The sequence below is a fragment of the Rutidosis leptorrhynchoides genome, chromosome 1, assembly GCF_046630445.1.
Source record: "Rutidosis leptorrhynchoides isolate AG116_Rl617_1_P2 chromosome 1, CSIRO_AGI_Rlap_v1, whole genome shotgun sequence".
NCBI classification, from domain to species: domain Eukaryota; kingdom Viridiplantae; phylum Streptophyta; class Magnoliopsida; order Asterales; family Asteraceae; genus Rutidosis; species Rutidosis leptorrhynchoides.
In genome coordinates this window covers 679,747,454-679,769,364 of record NC_092333.1, presented here as the reverse complement: position 1 = coordinate 679,769,364, position 21,911 = coordinate 679,747,454, and the positions used below count along the sequence as shown (strand labels likewise).

The 21,911-nt window shown below is 32.5% G+C and overlaps 1 protein-coding gene across 1 annotated transcript; it reads left to right on the top strand.

Moving 5' to 3' along the window:
• The first annotated feature begins 20,942 nt into the window (after positions 1 to 20,942).
• Positions 20,943 to 21,911, top strand: LOC139851738 (uncharacterized). Its single transcript, XM_071840899.1, has one exon. It carries the CDS (start codon positions 20,943 to 20,945, stop codon positions 21,909 to 21,911), a length of 969 nt encoding a protein of 322 aa, XP_071697000.1.

Genomic DNA, 21,911 nt, shown 5'->3' with positions numbered 1-21,911 from the left:
AATTCAATTCGAGATATAACCGATACCATCAATTTTAGATTCCTACATCTTTCAAAGCTATACTTTGACTTCAAAACTGTGTTAGAACATCAAATGTATACTAACGATTACAATCTGTGTTCAAATCCTTTGAAAATTTCTGAAGACACTTCAAATAATGAGCAATCGAGATAATGATCCAACCATATATTACCCACAGCTATGTACTTAAAAAGCTCTCGAAACCAAAGACATAATTCAACACATATATGTGTCAGATCCTTTGGCATTTATTAGCAAAAATAAATTTGCAATTCCTTTTCAAAGTAGCAAAATTTATCACAGCTCCAGCAAGACAACTTCAATTTTTCATTCGGAGTAGCCTTATCATAATCTTGATATATATGATTACCCTTTTGTTACCGGAGAACCTTTCATACTCCACCACATTAACAATAAACTTATTCACAATTTCACTGATCTTTGACCTTCCGAAGAATCATTATTTATCGAAACCTCATTATGTACTCATTCGCATCTTGTAACGAAAATTGCCATACGAATCATCGGGAATTAGCAAAAAGTATTTTGGAATCTCGCAGCATGTCTACGTCAATAGTTATATGTGTATATATAACGTCTATCTTCTGGACTTAATTTGAATGTGAAGTTTCTGAAAAACACTCCGAACTATGAATTGGTTCTCCGAAAAAGGAAAAGAAAAAAAAGTTGCCGATGAAGCAGCAAAAACTATAAATGACTTTAACAGTAAAAGTTTGATGATAATGAAGAAGTGTGCTGGCAAAGCGCAGAAAAAGAGAAGGTTTTGAACTGGAAAACGGATTGAGCAAAGTATGAAGGAGGCTATAGACAAATCACAAAGACTAAACCTGCCTTCAAAGAATTCAAATGATTCAGTATCTGCTGAAGTCATTAACGAATACCTTGCTCCTGACTCTAAACCCTTGCGGACAATATTCTTCATCATCCTCTGATATTAGAAATTCTAAGATATCATCGTATCTTTCATTATAAATATCCTACATATTTCTGAAGATATTTCCATAATTATTCTTATCTGAAATCATTTACCTCTTCGCGCTATCTGTATTACATCATAAAGAAACTATTTTAGTTTCTAAATTTTAAAACCTTCGAGTTTAAAATAAGAATATTTTTGAAGTAGCGTTGGGAACTGAAACATGAATTAGTATAATATAATGACACTTGATCAATGTGATTATATTACAGTAAGTCATGCTGAGTTTCTAAATGGAACGTGATGATTCACAGATCATAACGTCATCATGTGCCATGTTACACAACTTTTGTATTCTGCTTTACCTCTAAACATATCAAGAAAATATTTTTCTTGATGATTCGGCCTTTTTTGGGATATTCTGGTAATTTGACAAATCAAGATCGTGCCATTACAATTTTCTTCTTAGAATATTAACTATGTTCATTCGAAAATTCATATCTACGAATTCTGGACCATTACATACGGTGCTTAATCGCAAGAATAGGAAACGAAAGAATGAAGCTCCGAAATAGAAATAGGAGTATAAATCGCACCAAATAGAAGGGAGCAATAACTGTGGATGACAATAATTATAGAAGACAGAAGCAGGGACTTCGAAATATAAAGGAGGATATAAAGCCCAACGACGACCCAGAAATTATAAACCATATATATCGATGCATATAGCAATATAAAGACATAGGAGAACTAAAAACACTATAAAACCAAGAGTATAGTAAAAATAAATAGATTCTTCCGGTGGCAGATGAAAGAGAAGAATGACAGATATGAAAGTTAGGAGTATATCAAGAATCAGAACTGGATAGAGCATATTAGTGAATAAAAGGTGTGAGTTGTGGAAATAAGGAAACGAAAGGGGTGGATATATAGTAAAATATCCGACAGAGCAATCAAAACAGATTATCGCATTTAATCAAAGCGGATCTTAACTTCCTTAATTACCGAAGAACCAAATCTTATTACGAAGATTTTCTCTAAATTCCTTGAATTACGAAAATCAACCATGACTATGTCATTGGTTAAAAAGAACGTGCATTTGCTCATTTCATTCTTTTGTGATAACTTCACCCATACTCTTCACAAAAATCAAATTGCTTTATCTATATTACTTGATGATAATAAAACTCTAATTTTCAACTCGTATACGTCATGAAAACAAACTTATTGTCAACCATGACCATTCCATTCAAATTTCGGGACGAAATTTCTTTAACGGGTAGGTACTGTGACAACTCGAAAATTTCCAATCAAATTTAAACTTTATCTTTATATTATTCCGACACGATAAGCAAAGTTTGTTAAGTTAAATCTCAAGAATTTTAAACTGTGTTCATAAATTCATTATAACCTCGACCAAATTCTGACGATTTACGAACCGTTATATATAAATAGATATGTATATATATATATATATATATATATATATATATATATATATATATATATATATATATATATATATATATATATATATATATATATATATATATATATATATATATATATATATATATTATAACTTGAGAATATTAATAAAGTATTAAACGTATAATACTTTACACGAACGTATTTGTTTCAATATGTTTATCAATGGAATTAGAAGATAATATCAAATGATTGATTTATCAGATACATTGTGATATGATTACGGGTCTATGTTATGAGGTCCACTGTGATTTAAGAAATCTATTCTTTTTGACAACATTCGGAAAATGGTAAAGTGATTTATAAGTAAGAACGTGGAGTGTAAATAACTTAGATGTTGGATATCGACAAGTTAAGTAACTCGACATTTTTCATACGTTTATTTAACCTTTGGACTTTATCCCATGCTTCACCAACAGACTGTAATTTAAAAACTTGAAACCTATTATGAATATATATGATTCTACTTTTCTAAAACGTTTTATGATATAACGATTTCCATTATTTTAACCTTTTAACAAAATGATTCTTAAATATATTTAGTTTTGGAAAACAAAATTATCATATTTATTTGATTTATTTTCAAACGTACAAAAACGTTTTTAGTTTAAAAAGAACTTTATTATTAAAACGTATATAACTTTTATAAATATCTTAATTAACCAGTATGATAAAGATAACGATATTTATATTTTATTTTATTAAATATAAATAACGATTTAAATTAATATTATATATATTTATACGCGTATTATACGTACATAGTTTATACTTTTACTATACTTTAACTTTACCTTTAATTTACTTTTACTTTACTTTAACTTTAATAATTCACTTTAATAATTCATACTTTAATAATTCACTTTAATAATTCATACTTTAATAATTCACTTTAATAATTCATACTTTAATAATTTACTTTAATAATTCATACTTTAATAATTCACTTTAATAATTCATACTTTAATAATTCACTTTAATAATTCAAAAATCTATTATAAATAGAATTCAATAGGTTTCATTATTTCATAGAAACTTGAAATATATTTCTCTAAACTCTCTCAATCGACTTACATATATATATTTACTCAGTATTATTTCAAGATATTATTAGTAGACATAAAATACTACGACGAGGTCATGAGCGTATTATTTCAAGGTGGATTTTTCGAGCGGGATAGGGCTAAGGAAAACATGGGTTATAGCTATGGAGGTTATGGGTATTGTTCAGGGGCTATGCTCGTGAGGTCAAACTTGTGTTTATCATCTCCGTTGTGTCTACGTACTTTCCTGCAATATTGAATCTCAATATTGATACGTGAGTACTCATAACTTAACTTTTATATATTATTAGTGTATCCCTGACTAGTGCTCGAGTATATAGGATTATGCATGCTTGTACGTTTGATATTGTCGTTAGTTAGGTTATGTTGAATCCTGAATTAGATACATATGCTACTGAGATAAGGTATAGGATATGCATGTCATTGGAAAGCTAGCGAAAAATTAAGAACTTTTCCTTTAGAACTCGTGTGATTTCGATGAACAGATTAAAAGATATAGTCAACTGAATTATTATTAATATTAGAATATTTATTGTTAAAATGATTATTATTATTATTATTACTATCGTCGTTATTATCGTTGTTATTATTATTATTTAATTATTATTATTAATATCATTATCGTTATTAATATAAGTATTATGATTGTTATTGTTATTACTATCGTTATTACCATTAAGGTTATTATTAATATTATCATTATTATTATTATTATTATAATTATTAGTATTATCATTGATATTATTATAATACTTATTAGTATCATTATCATTAAAACTAATATTAGTATCATCTAATTATTATGATTACTATTATTATCATTATTATGAATATGATATAAAAGAGGACTAAAAGCTATTAAACAAGTCGATTAGGAAATAATGAGTATAAGTATCATGATTCAGTTAAATTGTTGTTAAGATTATGATTTAGATAAAAATATTGTTTTCATTATTTTTATCATTATTAGTAATATTATTATGACATTAGTATTACTACAAAAAAATTATTACTTGTTATCAAAATTATTATTATCATTAGTAAATATCAATATTGTTATTATTATTATTATTAATATTATTATTATTATAAAATAATACAACTTTTGGTTCATTATTATTATTATTATTATCAATATTATATTATTTAATCAAATAAATACTTGATACAAATATATATTTATGATACATATTACTACATTTTTATCATTAAAAATATATTATGTGAACATTATACAAATTATAATACTTATTATATAAAAATATATTTTTACTATATATTAACATAAATTTTTATCATTAATACATTATAATAAATGATGAAATTAAAATATTGTAAGATACTGATTTAAATAAAAAATATATTTTTCATTATTATTATTAAAAGTATTATTAATATTAATACTATCATTTTTACTAAAATTATCATTTTAATAGAAATATCAGTGTTATTATAAAATATCATTATAATTATCATTTTAGTATTATTAATATTAAAAATTATCATTTTGAATAGAACTATTATTTTTATAAAATATTATTATTATTACTGTTAATATTAAAAGTATCGTTATTGTTAAAATTATCATGATTAGAATTATCATTTTATCATAATTAATATCATCATTAATAAATATAAATATTATTATTATTATTAGTAGAATAATAATAATAATTATTATTATTACAAAATAATACAACTTTTACTTATTATTATTATTATCAATATCATTTTATCAAATGAATGTGTGATACAAAGGTATTTTAGCACATGTAATATAATTACATTAATAATACATACCACTATATTTTTATGATATTAAGTGAACTTTATAAATTTTATTATTTAAGATATATAAAAGTATGTTTTTATATATAAATTCTAATATAAATTTTTATTTATTAATAAATGATTTATATTATTTACTCTAATAAAATCTGTTAAATATATTTAAAATGACTGTATTTAAGTTATATAATAATCATGTATAGATTTTGGAAGTCATTTTGGGTCTAGTTAACTTTTGTTGACTTTTGCATATCAGTCTCGAGCATTAGGATTGTGATTCACTACGACTTGACCTAAATTGTTAGATAGATATTGACCAACATATAAATATATATAATTAATATAGGTTCGTGAATCTGAGGCCAACCTTGCACTTGTTCAATGACGTCATATGTATTATCACTACGAAATACAGTATTGTGAGTTTCATTACTCCCTTTTAAATGCTTTTGCAATATATATTTTTGGGACTGAGAATACATGCGCTTTTATAAATGTTTTACGAAATAGACACAAGTAATCGAAATTACATTCTATGGTTGGATTATCGAATCGAATATGCCCCTTGTTAGCTTGGTAGACTAAGAATTAGGGAAATGGCCCCTAATTGACGCGAATCCTAAAGATAGATCTATGGATCTTGACACGTCCCATTGGGGTTACGAATGCTTTAGTACTTCGATTATCATGTCCGATGTGAGTCCCGGAATGATGGGGATATTCTATATGCATCCTGTTAGTTCGGTTATCAAGCGTTCACCATATGAATGATTTTTATCTCTATGCAGTTTGCGAAATGCCTGATATGAGATGATGTTTATGAGAAATGAAATGAAAATCTTGTGGTCTATTAAAATAATAGAAATGATTGTTTATGATAAACTAATGAACTCACCAACCTTTTGGTTGACACTTTAAAGCATGTTTATTCTCAGGTATTAAATAAATCTTCCGCTGTGCATTTGCTCATTTTAAAGATATTACTTGGAGTCATTCATGGCATATTTCAAAAGACGTTGCATTCAAGTTGTTGAGTTCAATAGAGATTATTATTAGGTAAATGACAGATTAGGTCATTTATAGTTGGATATTATGAATGGTATGCATGCCTGTCAATTTTCGATGTAAAGAAAGTTTATCTTTTAAAAACGAATGTAATGTTTGAAAAATGTATCATATAGAGGTCAAATACCTCGCGATGTAATTAACTATTGAGAATCATTTATAATGTATATGAACGGGTCCTTTCATCAACGAGTTGTACACTTGAAGCTACAAGCATCAAGGATGAGAACCGTGATGAGCATCAAGCACCAAGAACCCCACCGGAGCACTTGTTACTGTTTTTCGGAATCTGATCAGATTCCTGGGCTTCTGGAAAACTGATTTTCAGTTAGTTCGTTTCGAGTAGATGACTTTTTGTTTAGGCCTCGACTTAATCCGACATACGTTTTAGGATTTATAGCCCTCTGAAAGTCACTACGCCATTGTAACGTTGTGCTGAAATTTCTGACCTACTCGCACTTAAACCGTCGCAACAGTCAAAGGAAGATGAGTTTAGTTCTGGAAATTGGTCATCAACTATAGGACTCCCATACGGAGCCATAGCCACTGATTTCATGTCTTTTCAATTTACGTAGAGGCCGTAGCAGCTGATCAAAGTCAGCCTATTGTTTCGACCTCTATACTTGTTAAACTTACTTACCTTTCACGATGATGAATGATGATGATGATGACACTTAAACTTATTTTATGCACTATTAGAACTTATGAGGACAACCTACTGACCTAGTAACCTTTGACTTAGGTTGACGACCTTTCAGACCGACTTACTACTTGCACACTTTCGTGACGACTTTTACTGCTTATTCACTGTGAGTTATAGCATCCCTTTTTACTTTAATTATTTTGGGACTGAGAATACATGCGCTTTTTACGTTTTACATAGTAGGCACGAGTACTTAAACTTTATATATGTGTGGGTTATACAACGGCATAAACTTTCCCCTTAGCTCGGTAACGTTTAGTCATCGGTTTTTGAACCCGTGAACACGAATCTTAGATATGGATCCATAGGGTTTGACATCCCCACTCGGGCTAGTCGCGCTAGCATTTAACGGGTGTTTAATACTTCGTAAACTTACGCACTCGTCAAGTGTACTTTTAGGGGGTAATATTACGTTAAGTTAGTTACCGGGTGCCCATGGATAAGCATATACTTTATCATACTGATTTGGAATAATGATTTGAAACGCTGGTTTGAAGCACTGAAATCTCGTGGCCTACATTGAATTACTGATTACAAACAAACTATAGCTCACCAACATTCGTGTTGACTTTTTAAGCATGTATTTCTCAGGTGCTTAGACGTTGTTGCTTCCGCTGTTAGACTTGCTATCTTGGTGTAATAGACTTGCTGTTATGGACCTGCTGTGTTAGATTTCCACTGCATTACTTAGGGATGTCTCAATCATGGAACTTTTCTTCTGCATTCGTAATTTATGTTATTTTCAAACAATGGCTTTGTAACGACCTTTGGGTCACATACTTATATTTATGCTTCTATTCATAGGAAGCACGTTATCTTTTGTAAAACGTTATCTTTTCATGAATGCAAAACTGGTTTTCAAACAGCATATAGTGTTTGACCTTATAATGATCCTGTTGTTGATGATCCGTACACGATGGTTTTGTACGGGGCGTCACATTTGGTATCAGAGCATTGGTTGCAGGGAATTAGGTTGCATTAGTGAGTCTAGACCAGGCCGAGTAGGATTCACTAATAGGACTAATCTACAACTTGCTTGTTTACTTGTTTCTGTGGAACTTACTGTATGCTACTGCTTATCCTCGCTACTGCATGCTACTATCTGCTTCCGCATGTTACTTCGGCTTAATACTATTATTATTGCCATGCTATGTACTGCTGTAGACGATCTAGGCTGCTGTAGTTATTATGCCTGATTACGCTCTTGCTCCATGTCTGCTATTCGCTGTCCCGACTTGGAGAACTTATCCTTCCTAGTTCAAATGTTTTTCTAAACCCTTTTCTCACTCGTCTAACCCTAAGAAATAGTGTTGTAATCCATCTGTTACTACCGTTCCACCATTCCAGAGATCGAAACATTACTTCACGCATTCTAGAAGGAGTACCCCTCGGATTACACGCCCATTAGAGTTGATCCTCAGAGGATGAGATATTGGAGGACTTGTCGGAGTAACCATACCCCGAGCTCACTCTAATTAGCCACATAAAACGTATGAACATTAGAAGGTTGTTCAGTTTCCGCAAGTTGACCCGTATCCTGTACGCTTTCATGACCGTCACTTATCTCTTTCATTCTTCCCCACTACTCGACGATCTAACGACACTTCTGGACTTAGGTCCCCAACACTCTTAGGGATTGGAGAAGTCGGGAGGACATCTCCTTTCACAAGGTCGTAGTATCTTCCACTGATGCTCAGCCATACCCAAAGACTTGGGAGTCGCCTCAAAACATGTCGTATTACTACTTGCTACATGTACAAATCGACGCGAGACCCAAATTGAATTTCTAGAAAGGAACCTAACGACGTTACCTGAACCCGAACATTTTGAAGAAATTTTGGGACATTTAGGCATTGGTGCATGACCTACGGAACCTACGCACCCACACCGAGAAACTGTGAGATTAATTATGTAGATTTGGTTTTGAGATAGCATAGATAAAGCACCGTTAGATGAAATTGAGTAGAACATGAAGTGATCACGTTACATTGACCATATGGAGTAATATTGGAATGAATGTACGATTTAGTACAATATAATGATGCCAGGCCATCGTGATTATATTGAAGTAAATCATGCAGAAGTCCCAATGCTACTATATAAGGAATATGAAGTGATTCAAAGGAAATTTTGGTAGGAATCACTTGAGCATACGCATTCTGGTCTGTTAGAGGTAGGGAAAGAATAACCACGTAGCCCAGATACTGTACAAGGAGGGCCTTGATTGCAGAATTGATAACCAGAAAATTTGTTTTAAATATAGACACCCTGGACACTTAAGGGAAAAGTTCTCGAATAGGGAAAACTTTGGGCTCACTTACGGTGGAGCAATCGTTATCTCAGCTATGGAGACTCGCATGGATCCTGATTTTAGTTAGGTCATTTCTTCACAACGATTTATCGTCTCGGAATTGTTTAATACTAGAGAGATAGAAACCTTATATCTAAGAACCTTAGTGTGATGACTAATAAGCCATTAACAACCATGAGAGTTAAGTATTCTATAGGACAAGCTAATGGTAAGCTGGCAGAGATAGAGGAGTAATTTAAGGTAGTACCTTAAAATTAATAGGTGGGTCATTGGAAATGACCTCATGTCAACTAAACTTGGAAGTTTTAAAGTAGTAGTTGGAAAGGATTAGTTACCGACGCACAAGCCGATGTTATTTGAGAAGATTGATAGAATTTTTCACGGCAGTGCGATAAGAATTGGTTGGAATAAACCTTAAGATTAACCTAACATCCATCAAGTTAGGAAGCTTGATGTAATGGTTGGAATGGACTTTAGGATTAACCTAATACTCATCAATTTAGGAAGCTTTAATGAAATAGTTGGAACGGACTGGCTTTCAAGGATGAAAGCGAAAGTTATTTATAGTGAGAAGACTATTCGTATACCTTGCGAGAATGGTGAGCCAAAAACCATCTGGGTTACTTCAACGACCCGAGATCCCACAATGGAAATGGGATGGGATGACAATGGATTTCATCCCGAAGCTACCAAAAACAGTAGGCAATTATGACACTATCTGGGTTATCGTTGATCGCCTCACCAAATCTGCTCACTTTTTAGCCATGAAAGAAACCGATACAATGGACAAACTTACACGACGATACATAAAGGAAATTGTATTCCGTCACTTCGGCAATTCAAATTCTATCTTAAGGACTAGCCAGGAATCTTATTTGATACTCATTCTTACGCGACTCTAAATCCTAACTTATTCCGAGAGATTTCTTATTTGATGATAATCACACCATCACCCTTCTTACGTCAATATTAGTCATACCAGTTCGAAATTTCCAAAATCAATGGGTAGTTAATTCCCATCCTCATACTCTCCCTTTCGTATCTCCCTTATAAGTAACAACTTTACACTTAAGCATTTTTGGTCGAAGGACTTATGCCCTACTAATAACCATCAACCACATTTAAATTCAATAGTTTTCGTTACCTCAAATATCACTCGAAATTTTCAAAAATCTTTTACTCAATCCTCATCAATCTTTTTCCAACTTGTAACCTTCGAAATATGAAAATTTTGTCTGCCAAAATTTTTCACATACTATGTTACTGTACAAATTTTATTGCCAAAATTTTGTCTGTCAAAGTTTCATAAAAATGAATTTATTTTACGGCCATCCGTACAAATTTTAGAAATCGTATATGATAAAGTAAACAATTACTATTTTTGACTAGTACATGTGAAATTTTACTTTCACCTTTAAAAATCAATTCTTCTAATCAAAAGATATTTTACTTAGAGTAAGTATATATTTACTAAGAACTTCGTTTCTTTTCTTACATTGTCACCCTAACGATTTCTATATAATTTTCATTGCTTATTATATAAAATTATTCGTTGCTTATTCGTATCCAAGTCATCATGAAGACTTTACAACCGTCAAAATTGAGAGATTCATGTGTGTGTATGTGATGAAGGCACTTACTACCACGTCATGCAGAGCTTTCGGCCACACCCGTTGGAGCGATGCTCTTTCTTACATAACTCTAAGTCCTGACTTATTCCAAGGGATTCTCATTTAGTGATATTAACACCATCAGTATTCCGACTTTAATATTAGTCATAACCTGTTTGGCATCTTGCAAAGTGAAGAAGCGATTAACTTCTCATTCTCATACTCTATCCTTCATACCTCACCTTTTTAGCAACGGCTTCGCACGTGAACAATTTTGGGCCAAAGACTTAAGTCCCTGATAATCATCAAAACTACATTTAATTCATTAGTTTTCATTACCTAGTAACATGACAACCGATAATTCAAAGATTTTTCACTCGACCTTTTTCAACTCGTAACCTCTGAAATACGAAAAACTATGTTTATCAAAATTTTTACACGTTGTTTATTGTAAGGTCCTCACGTGATTTATGGACAAACAAAAGTGATAAAATTTTTCTGTCACTTATGCGATTTATAAAATCATATATGTACATATATAATGAAGTTAATAAGTTTACCCTTACCTATTTTGGTTAGTACATACTAAGTTATACCTTCACACTATTTAAAAACCACTCCTTTATTGAGTTGTTCAACTTAAGTCAAATAGTTTTGTGCAAAATGGTACGCGTCGTACATACTTCTAAATTTACTAGGAACTTCATTCCGTTTATGTTGTCACATCAAACGTTTAAAGGTTTTCAAAACTTCCTCGGTTGATTTTATTAAAGGTTTTTGTATTAAACTACACCATGTATGGATCACACTTCTTCTCGCCCTCCGTTAGGGATGAAACTGACCATCAAGATCTTTGTTAAAAACTCTTGAGCCACTTTGGATGGCAGATTTACAAAATTTGTTAGGAAGTCTCTGCGCTCGTAAAATGTTCCTCTTAAGGTTAGACATGGCAAAAACGCGGGTCGATAAATCAGTTTTCTGAGGTATACTTAGTGGTCACCCTATCGTAGGAAAGGCACTAGGCGGATTTCTACTCTCAATATTTCACGACTAATCACAACACCCTCGTAAACGTCATCTCTAGGATTCATTATTTTGAGGGACAAGAAATCATTTTTGGGGATTCTTTCCACTTGGAGTAAACCATTCTTTATGACCTAGGGTTCACACACACACACACACACACACACACACACACACACACACACACACACACACACACACATATATATATATATATATATATATATATATATATATATATATATATATATATATATATATACATACATACATACATACATACATATATATATATATATATTCTAATCCGCGCATCCCCTTAAGTATAAGGATAAATTCGGATCAATCCGCTCGAAGAGTTCACTCTCGTTCAAAGATTACACCTTTCGTGCGATTTTCTTTCGGAAATGTAGTATAAAATACTTTAAGAATCTATGAATCTTGTTATCCTCTTGGAAGAGACTGCTTAAAATGTGTGTAACACGAATATGGTTACTCTACACATTCCGTCTTTCATTGGTTGCAACTATATGTTGTTCTAGTCGATGTTAACCCTAACTTCAACATGTAACTAAAAGGATAAAGTTACATTATGGAACTGTGCTTCCATTCCATCTAAGGATAAGTTCACCTGCAGTATGGTAAACTGGGCGATATCCTTCATTGTTCGTTCAGACCGTCTTAAAGACACTATAAATATGGCTTGCATTGCATATAAGTTCGATTAGTCACTTTCAGCTAAAATTTCAGTTCATTTAGTCAAATGAAACGTTCTTAAATATCGAGTTCTTCATACCTATGGTCTCCTTCCGAAATTAAGGGATTAGTACAAAATCCGTGGCTAACACTATCCAGACATCAAATCGCATGGTTAAAATCACCATATTTTCCATTCTACCTGTCAGCTTTGTATTGCGACATAAGCGCTCAATGTTTTAGATGAGTTTGGTAACATTCATGATGCATTCCATGCATCCATCTTACTGAAGATGCCTGTAAGGCTAAAAACATCATCTTTCCTTTTGTGGGTATATATTCGGATGACATATTTGTGTTAGCAAGAAACGAAACCAAGCTGTTGATCTCTTAGGATAAGAGACTTAATTAATGGCATATACCTATTCTTACTTTTATACGCCCAAGTACCTTTCAAGGTAAATAGCTCACTTCTGAGCTCACGAGTCCCTCGGAACTTTGATACGCTCCTTCTTATCTAAACACGGTACCGTTGTTGGTCACTCCTCAAAATTTTGGGACGAAATTTTCTTTAACAGGTGGGTAATGTAACGACCCGGCTTTTTCGACTTGTTTTTGTGCCTTGTGATTTTTGCGAAACTGCGAATTTGTGCGTACTGTGCTACTTTATACTCTGGAATATTTATACACATGACCTACTTTCATTTATGTGTTAAAACGTGCCTTTAAGTACGCAGGATACTTAATTTAATCTCCGGAAGCCTTTATGACCGTTAGTGTCACTTGACGTTACGAACAAATAGCGTACTGCGTACACGTTTAACTTTTGTCGTAATCGGAATATTATGACTACGAAATCTTAATTATTATTTCATAATAATAATTACTTGGGTTTTTTGATGCTTAATTACGCGTAGTAATTTACTTATGCTTACTAGTTAGTCTTGTTGGACTTTCTACCTTGTTGGACCTTAGCTCACCCTACACTAGTTAGTGGACTATTTAATTAGCCCAATTATTAATAGCTAGTGATCCATTAATATGTAAGACAAATGCCCATTTATTAGAGGGAACATGCTAGCATTTTTGTCAAGTATTATCCTTAATGTTGCATGGGATCCTAACATAAACACCAACTTTAGACAACCATTAACCAAAAAGCAAAAGTTTGTCCCCCTTGTCCTCCCTTAAACCCACGGTTTTGAGACACCACCCACACCCTCACCACCTATAAATACAAGCCTTATTTCAACCATTTTACACTTGCTCTCATTTGTATTTCACACACACTTACTCTCAAATTCTTTCTCTAGTCTTTCTTTCTCTAAAAAGTGTAAGTAATTGATTTTTTTTCTTCTTCTTCTTCTTCCCTTCCCTTTCACGAAATCATCATCATCATCTAAGGGTCTAGCTTTTTAGCTTTGATCTTGATTACATCTTGTAGATTCAAACATGGATTTGAATCTTTCAAGAACATGAAAGATTCAAGCTTTCTAGCTTTGAATCTTCACCTACTTTGTAGATCTAAATCTTTTAACTTTAATCTTGTTATTTTGTTATAAAGATTCAAACTTGTGTTTGTAATCTTCATGTAACTTAAAGATCCAAGCTTTATGCTTCAAGATCTTCAAGAACAACCAAGATGCAAGCTTTCTAGCTTGAATCTTCATATCTTTTATTGGATCTAAGTTTTCTAACTTATGATCTCATTACTTTGTTATAAAGATCAAAACTTGTATTTATGGTCTTCATGTAACTTAAAGATCTAAGCTTTATGCTTCAAGGTCTTCAAGAACACCAAAGGTTCAAGCTTTCTAGCTTTGTAATCTTATAACTTATGTGAAAAGGATCCAAGCTCTCTAGCTTAGGGTTCCATCACCTTATTTGATTTAGATTATGCTCATACTTGTTTGATTGAAGTAAAGTTTGTAGCTTTAGTTGTAAATGGAACTTGTAATTGTGTTAAGACTAAGGATATGATGTAACCTTGGTTCATCATCCATCTAAGACTCTTAAATGAGTTGTGTTCTTACTTGGTCTTAACATATTGTGTGTTGATGGTAGAATCTTGGTCAAGGTGATTCTAACCCTTCAACGAGTTGTACACTTGATGCTACAAGCATCAAGGATGAGAACCGTGATGAGCATCAAGCACCAAGAACCCCACCAGAGCATTTGTTACTGTTTTTCAGGATCTGATATGATTCCTGGGCTTCTAGAAAATTTATTTTCAGTTATTTCGTTTCGAGTAGATGACTTTTCGTTTCGAGTAGATGACTTTTCGTTTAGGCCTCGACTTAATCCTACATACGGTTTAGGATTTATAGCCCTCCGAAAGTCACTACGCCGTTGTAACGTTGTGCTGAAATTTCTGACCTACTCGCACTTAAACCATCGCCACGGTCAAACGAAGACGAGTTTGGTTCTAGAAATTGGTCATCAACTAGAGGACTCCCATACGGATCCATAGCCACTGATTTCGCATCTTTTCGATTTACGTAGAGGCGGTAGCAGCTGATCAAAGTCAGCCTATTGTTTCGACCTCTATACTTGTTAAACTTACTTACCTTTCACGATGATGAATGATGATGATGATGACACTTAAACTTATTTTATGCACTATTAGAACTTATGAGGACAACCTACTAACCTAGTAACCTTTGACTTAGGTTGATGACCTTTCGGACCGACTTACTACTTGCACACTTTCGTGACGACTTTTACTGCTTATTCACCGTGAGTTATAGCATCCCTTTTTACTTTAATTATTTTGGGACTGAGAATACATGCGCTTTTTACGTTTTACATACTAGGCACGAGTACTTAAACTTTATATATGTGTGGGTTATACAACGGCATAAACTTTCCCCTTAGCTCGGTAACGTTTAGTCATCGGTTTTTGAACCGGTGAACGCGAATCTTAGATATGGATCCATAGGGTTTGACATCCCCACTCGGGCTAGTCGCGCTAGCATTTAACGGGTGTTTAATACTTTGTAAATTTACGCACTCGCCAAGTGTACTTTTAGGGGGTAATATTACGTTAAGTTAGTTACCGGGTGCCCACGGATAAGCATATACTTTATCATACTGATTTGGAATACAGATTTGAAACGCTGGTTTGAAGCACTAAAATCTCGTGGCCTACATTGCATTACTGATTACAAACAAACTATAGCTCACCAACATTCGTGTTGACTTTTTAAGCATGTATTTCTCAGGTGCTTAGACGTTGTTGCTTCCGCTGTTAGACTTGCTGTCTTGGTGTAATAGACTTGCTGTTATGGACCTGCTGTGTTAGATTTTCGCTGCATTACTTAGGGATGTGTCAATCATGGAACTTTTCTTCTGCATTCGTAATTTATGTTATTTTCAAACAATGGCTTTGTAACGACCTTTGGGTCACATACTTATGTTTATGCTTCTATTCATAGGAAGCACGCTATCTTTTGTAAAACGTTATCTTTTCATGAATGCAAAACTGGTTTTCAAACAGCATATAGTGTTTGACCTTGTAATGATCCTGTTGTTGATGATCCGTACACGATGGTTTTGTACGGGGCGTCACACCTTCGGTTAAATGGGAGATGGATGTGGTGATGTTGTTTGTCTTTTTCCGAGCCTCCAAGGTAAGCTATGGAAGGTTAGTGTGTGAAATGATCAGTTGGTCGATTGGCCATTGAATGAGGCCAAAGGATGCTATTTATAGATAATAAAATGACGGTTATGCATGATAGCCATTATAATAGCACCCACGATTTGTAACTGCCACTAGAACCTCCCAATCAAGCCTACAACCTATTCCACGTTCCTGAAATGTAGGGATGTGGTCCAACTCAGCAATACCAAGTCAACCTTGACAGTCCATCACGTGACCCATGGCGTGACGGTAGATTGAGAATGAGTTGAACGTTTACTGGATATTACGTGTGTTACACGTGATACAGCATTAGGGTCCCGACAGGTTCATGTGCTAGACGCCATGCATTGCCCTTGACGTCACCCATGGCGTGACGTACGTCATTACAGAATGTTACAACTTTTACCCAAACGTTTTGCAACGGTTCACAAAATAGTTGCCTTGTATCCTTGGAGGTTTTGGGACATGTTTAAGTGGCTTATTAGTGTACTAATGCACCCTTTCAAACATGTATATTGTCAAGTGATGTGTCATTTAATCATATGACCCATTTTCAAATGTTGCAACACTTCATCGCACCTTTTGACCCATTATAAATACAAACTTTCATTCATTGAAGAAAGGTTTCAGAAATTTGTCATTTCTAACATACTTTCAACACTCAAACTTTCAGAAAATACTTCTACAATTGTGTGGAACAATCATCTTTTCATCAAGACGATTGTTCATCATAGTCGTATCTTAATCTTGATTTTGTGGTACATGTGCTCAAGTGGGTCGAAATACTCGATTAAGAAAGTGAATACGCTATTCTAGGATCAGTCTGGTTATTGATTCTCAACCCACAATACACATACATATAAGAGTAAGTATATAATGCATTCCTTGTTCTTTAGAAAAAAAACACTTTTGTGAAAATTGCATATTTTCTTTCATATGTTCATTCGCCATCATCTACACTCACAATCACGTTCTTATTTTTCATGAAATATAGTCATTTTTTTCTTGAACAATCACCCACAAATGTATATATAAATTTTATTTCGCTACCCCTAATTAGTCAATATGCAATATATTATTGTAAAACATTGTATCCGGAAAATAAAAATTACTCCGTAGTAAAAATAGTAAAAATTAAGTAAGTTTGAGTTAAGTGTATTGTGAATAACCTTTTCTACTTATAAAATTTGTGTGTTCGAGAAAAGTAGAAACATTTCACTTACTGCATGTCTGCACTACAAATATTAAACCTTTCAATTCAGTTTTTACAATTCAATTATTTAGTTTTGGCTGAATCACGAGGTCATAGACATGTTTCGTGCTGGGATGAGGAATTGGATGAGGAATTGCCGAATTGATTAAGTTTGATAAAAGAGTAAAAACTTAAGAAAGTGGCCGACCCTGATATAAATTTAATATGGGCTTTCTGAAATCGGCCCAATTTGTGAATCTTTTAACAGAAAATTACGTTAATAGATTATTCAAGATACTTATTGTTGTAACTGCAATCCTTCACTCTTTGCCGATCGAAGCTAATTTACGAGGGGGCGATGATCAGGTACAAACCTAATTTATGTTATATTAACCATCCCTTCCCTCTTCTTGTTATTAAATTAAAAGTTTAAATAAGTAATATTTTTTTTAACAAAAAGATTTTAGCCATCCATTAAAACTAATTACATGATTACAACCCTACAAAACCCTCTTGATCAATTATTATTACAGGATCAATCTTTTAATTTGCGAAACATAAATATTCTGTTGCTAAGCTCCAAAACCATCGGAGTTACTGTCATTGTTTCATGTGTTAGGATTCTACATGCAGGTTGGTTGGATGGTTTGATCCACCAACATATGAACGTTCGTCAATGCTAATACCAGGGTTATAAAGCCTCACACATTATATATCAATTAATAATTAATAATTATGGAGAGTTATGTCACTGGGTACTGCGTTAGGCTTAAAGATTCTGAATAGATAGCAACGTCCCTTACCCCCGACGCCCGTGCAGTCTAACTACAGGCATACACATTCTGATGGCACATCCAATCCAAATTGCATGATATTTATATGCATTTTGATTGGTTTTGAAAGGGGAATCCTAACACACATCCAATAATCTTTGTCTTTGACAGCTTCTTCGGCATGTTCTCATCATCCTCGAACAAGAAAGTGTTTCTAATATATATATATATATATATATATATATATATATATATATATATATATATATATATATATAGACAATTATGTTGAGCTTATATATAGGTGGTTTTGAATACAATTAATAGATATAAAACATACTACGATATGTTTTCGAAAGATTTGCACATTTTACAATATGTCAAGATTTAAATTATTAAATCTATATTACTTAACACAAATTTCAATTTAAATTAATTTTACATCACTATCACTACACCTATTAATAACAAAAATTCAACAAAACCGGTCATCTATAAGCTAAACGTGATTTCATCCTTGCAATATCTCGATTTCAAAAATTATCAACTTATCGCAATCAAGGAAACTACCAACCTAATTAATGGGGATTTACTGCTATTTTTCTGCAACTCATTAATGGTATTCAATAAAATCGGTAGCATTCCATAAAAACAAAAACAGGTCGGTTGAGAATAAAAAATCCACGATTGCAGGAAATCCCTCAAAATCAATTCCAATAGAATCAAGCCAATTGAGTTAGATTAACAGATTGTTTCCCACCAAATTCTGAACTTCGAAATTGCTTGGATGGACTATGAAAAGACACCAAACCTTTTTCAAACCTTCACCCCTATCCCAAATAGTTCAATAGTCAGAAGCAACCGATTTAATTATTTTCATAAGCAATGGCTGCTATTCAAGACTTTGTAACTATTATAATGAAGGTACAAGTTTTTTCTAAATATCATTTTAGACACTATTATACTGATTTTTGTTTATTTGTAGTTTGGCGTACTACTAATTAGAAGTTAAAGTATACGAAACTACCTAATTTTATTGTCAATAAAATATTAAAACCATGACCAGTTGATATTATTGAATTATATTGTGAGCTCAAGCATTATCTAACGTGTTGAACATTGAAGGTATTTTTACGTTGTCACCAGGGTTCATAACCGCGGATTGTTGAAATGAGAATATCGGTAATGCACTGTCCCAATTGCTAATAAACTTTCATTATTGTGTAAGTCATTAATTTATTGATTACTAATTACCAAATGATTCTCCTATTATATTGTTTGGTTTACAGACATTCCAGTACTAACTGGAACTTGTAAAGAAATCATTCTTTTTAACTAATTCATATTCATATATTAGTTTATAGAGAATAGAGATTTCAGTAATACTTGTATACGATATGGGAAATTTTGTATCTCCTTATGTTAAAGTTTGTACAACTATATCTTAGTGTACAACTATATCTTAGTCTATTGAATACTGCATAGCAAGGTGGCAATTTGGACCCATTATATTAATCGTTAATATTGAGCATGAAATTATTATTATTATTATTATTATTATTTTTTTTTTTTTTTTTTATCTATAGTCTACCACATTATAACTGTCAAATGTATTTTAGGGAAAGGGCTTGCTGCTACCTAGGGGGTAAGTTATTCAACTTATTACATCATAAACCGTTATGATTCTCGCTTTGTGTCTTTAAAACTATAACCATTATACTAATATATATATATATATATATATATATATATATATATATATATATATATATATATATATATATATAGTTTATGTTACTGCAGATTCGAAATTTGTGGTTCTACTTATAATTGGGATAGTCCTATTCATATTTGCAATTGTTGCGGTTCTTTTTAAAGTGATAACCTGGAGTATAAAGCTTCACTCTTTAAAGCTTCATTGAGTTGAATTCCAAAATATATGTGAAGGATATGCCTGGCAGACGGGTTGGGTCGATACCTAAATGGGTTTGGGTAGAAACGGGTCATGAGTTGAAACTGTTAGTGTATCTAAGATTGTTATTAGACATTTGTCTTATGTTATGTAAACTTAGTTACTAAAAAAACTTAGCTATTAAGTTTTCTTAGCTATTAAGTATTCTTAGTCTTTAAGTATTCTTATCCATTAAGGATACTTAACCATTAAGTATTCTTATCCATTAAGGATACATAGATATTTTAGTATCCTTAGTTGTTAAGTAATTATCGATATTCGTGATACTTACCTATTAAGTTTTCTTAGAGGTTAAGAAAGTTAGTTTTTTGTAGCCTATAAATAGGAGTTGTAATCAAAAGTTGTATAAGATAACAAATCTTCAAATAATGCACTCAATCTTCTAAGTATTTCTATTCTACACTTTCATTATTTATTCTAATCTACTTAGCAACAAAGTCTTGCTATTTTAATCTTTAGCAACAAAGTCTTGCTATTTTAATCTTTCAAGTGTAGAATTCTATTCTATTCTTGAACATTTACAGTGGTATCAGAGCTTTCTTCTTAAGGGGCTGTTATATTCACGATAATACAATTTTAGACTAGATATGGCATCTAGTTCAACTGCTCCAGCAATTCCAACATTTAATGGGTTGCACTATCATATTTAGGCAGTAAAGATGAAGACATATTTGAAGTCTCAAGGTTTATGGAAAGTTATAGAGACTGATGAAGATCCTCCAGCACTCAGAGCAAACCCAACTGTTGCTCAACTAAAAAATTATGAAGAAGAGTTGCTGAAGAAAGATAAGGCACTTACCTGTTTACATTCAGGACTTGCTGATCAAATTTTCACCTCAATAATGGACTTGGACACACCAAAAGCTGTGTGGGATAAAATCCAAGATACCTATGAAGGTTCTGATAGAGTAAAAGCTGTCAGATTATTGACTCTCAGACGAGAGTTTGAATTGTTGAAAATGAACGATGATGAACTCGTGAAAGATTATTCATCGCGAATAATGGATGTTGTTAATCAGATTAGACTTCATGGTGATAAGATTTCAGACCAGAAAGTGGTGGAGAAGATAATGATAAGTGTCCCTCAAAAGTTTGAAGCCAAAATTTCCGCAATAGAAGAATCTTGTGATATTAGCATGCTTACGGTTTCTGAACTAACCAGTAAGCTTCAAGCACAAGAACAGAGGGTCTCTATGAGATCCGAAGAAAAGGTTGAAGGTGCTTTTCAAGCTTCTTTCAAAAATAACAAGGCTGGGAATTCAAGACAAAATACATATAAGAAAGGAAATTATAAAGGAAATAAAAGTTCAAACTCACGAAGCTCCTCTTCAACATCAAAGAAAAAAACTTTCCCTCCATGTAAAGTTTGTCAAAATACAAATCATCAAGAAGTTGATTGTTGGTTCAAAGATAATCCAAACTTTAAGTGCAATTTTTGCAAAAAGTTTGGACATATTGAAAGATATTGTAGAGCAAAGAAAAATCAAGGCCAAACAAAGGAACTTCAGTTGGCAAATTTCACTAGGAAAATCAGGAGGAAAATGAACACTTGTTCATGGTCTCACATGTCGATAAAAGTTCAAGAAGACTTACATGGCTTCTTGATAGTGGGTGCACTAGCCATATGA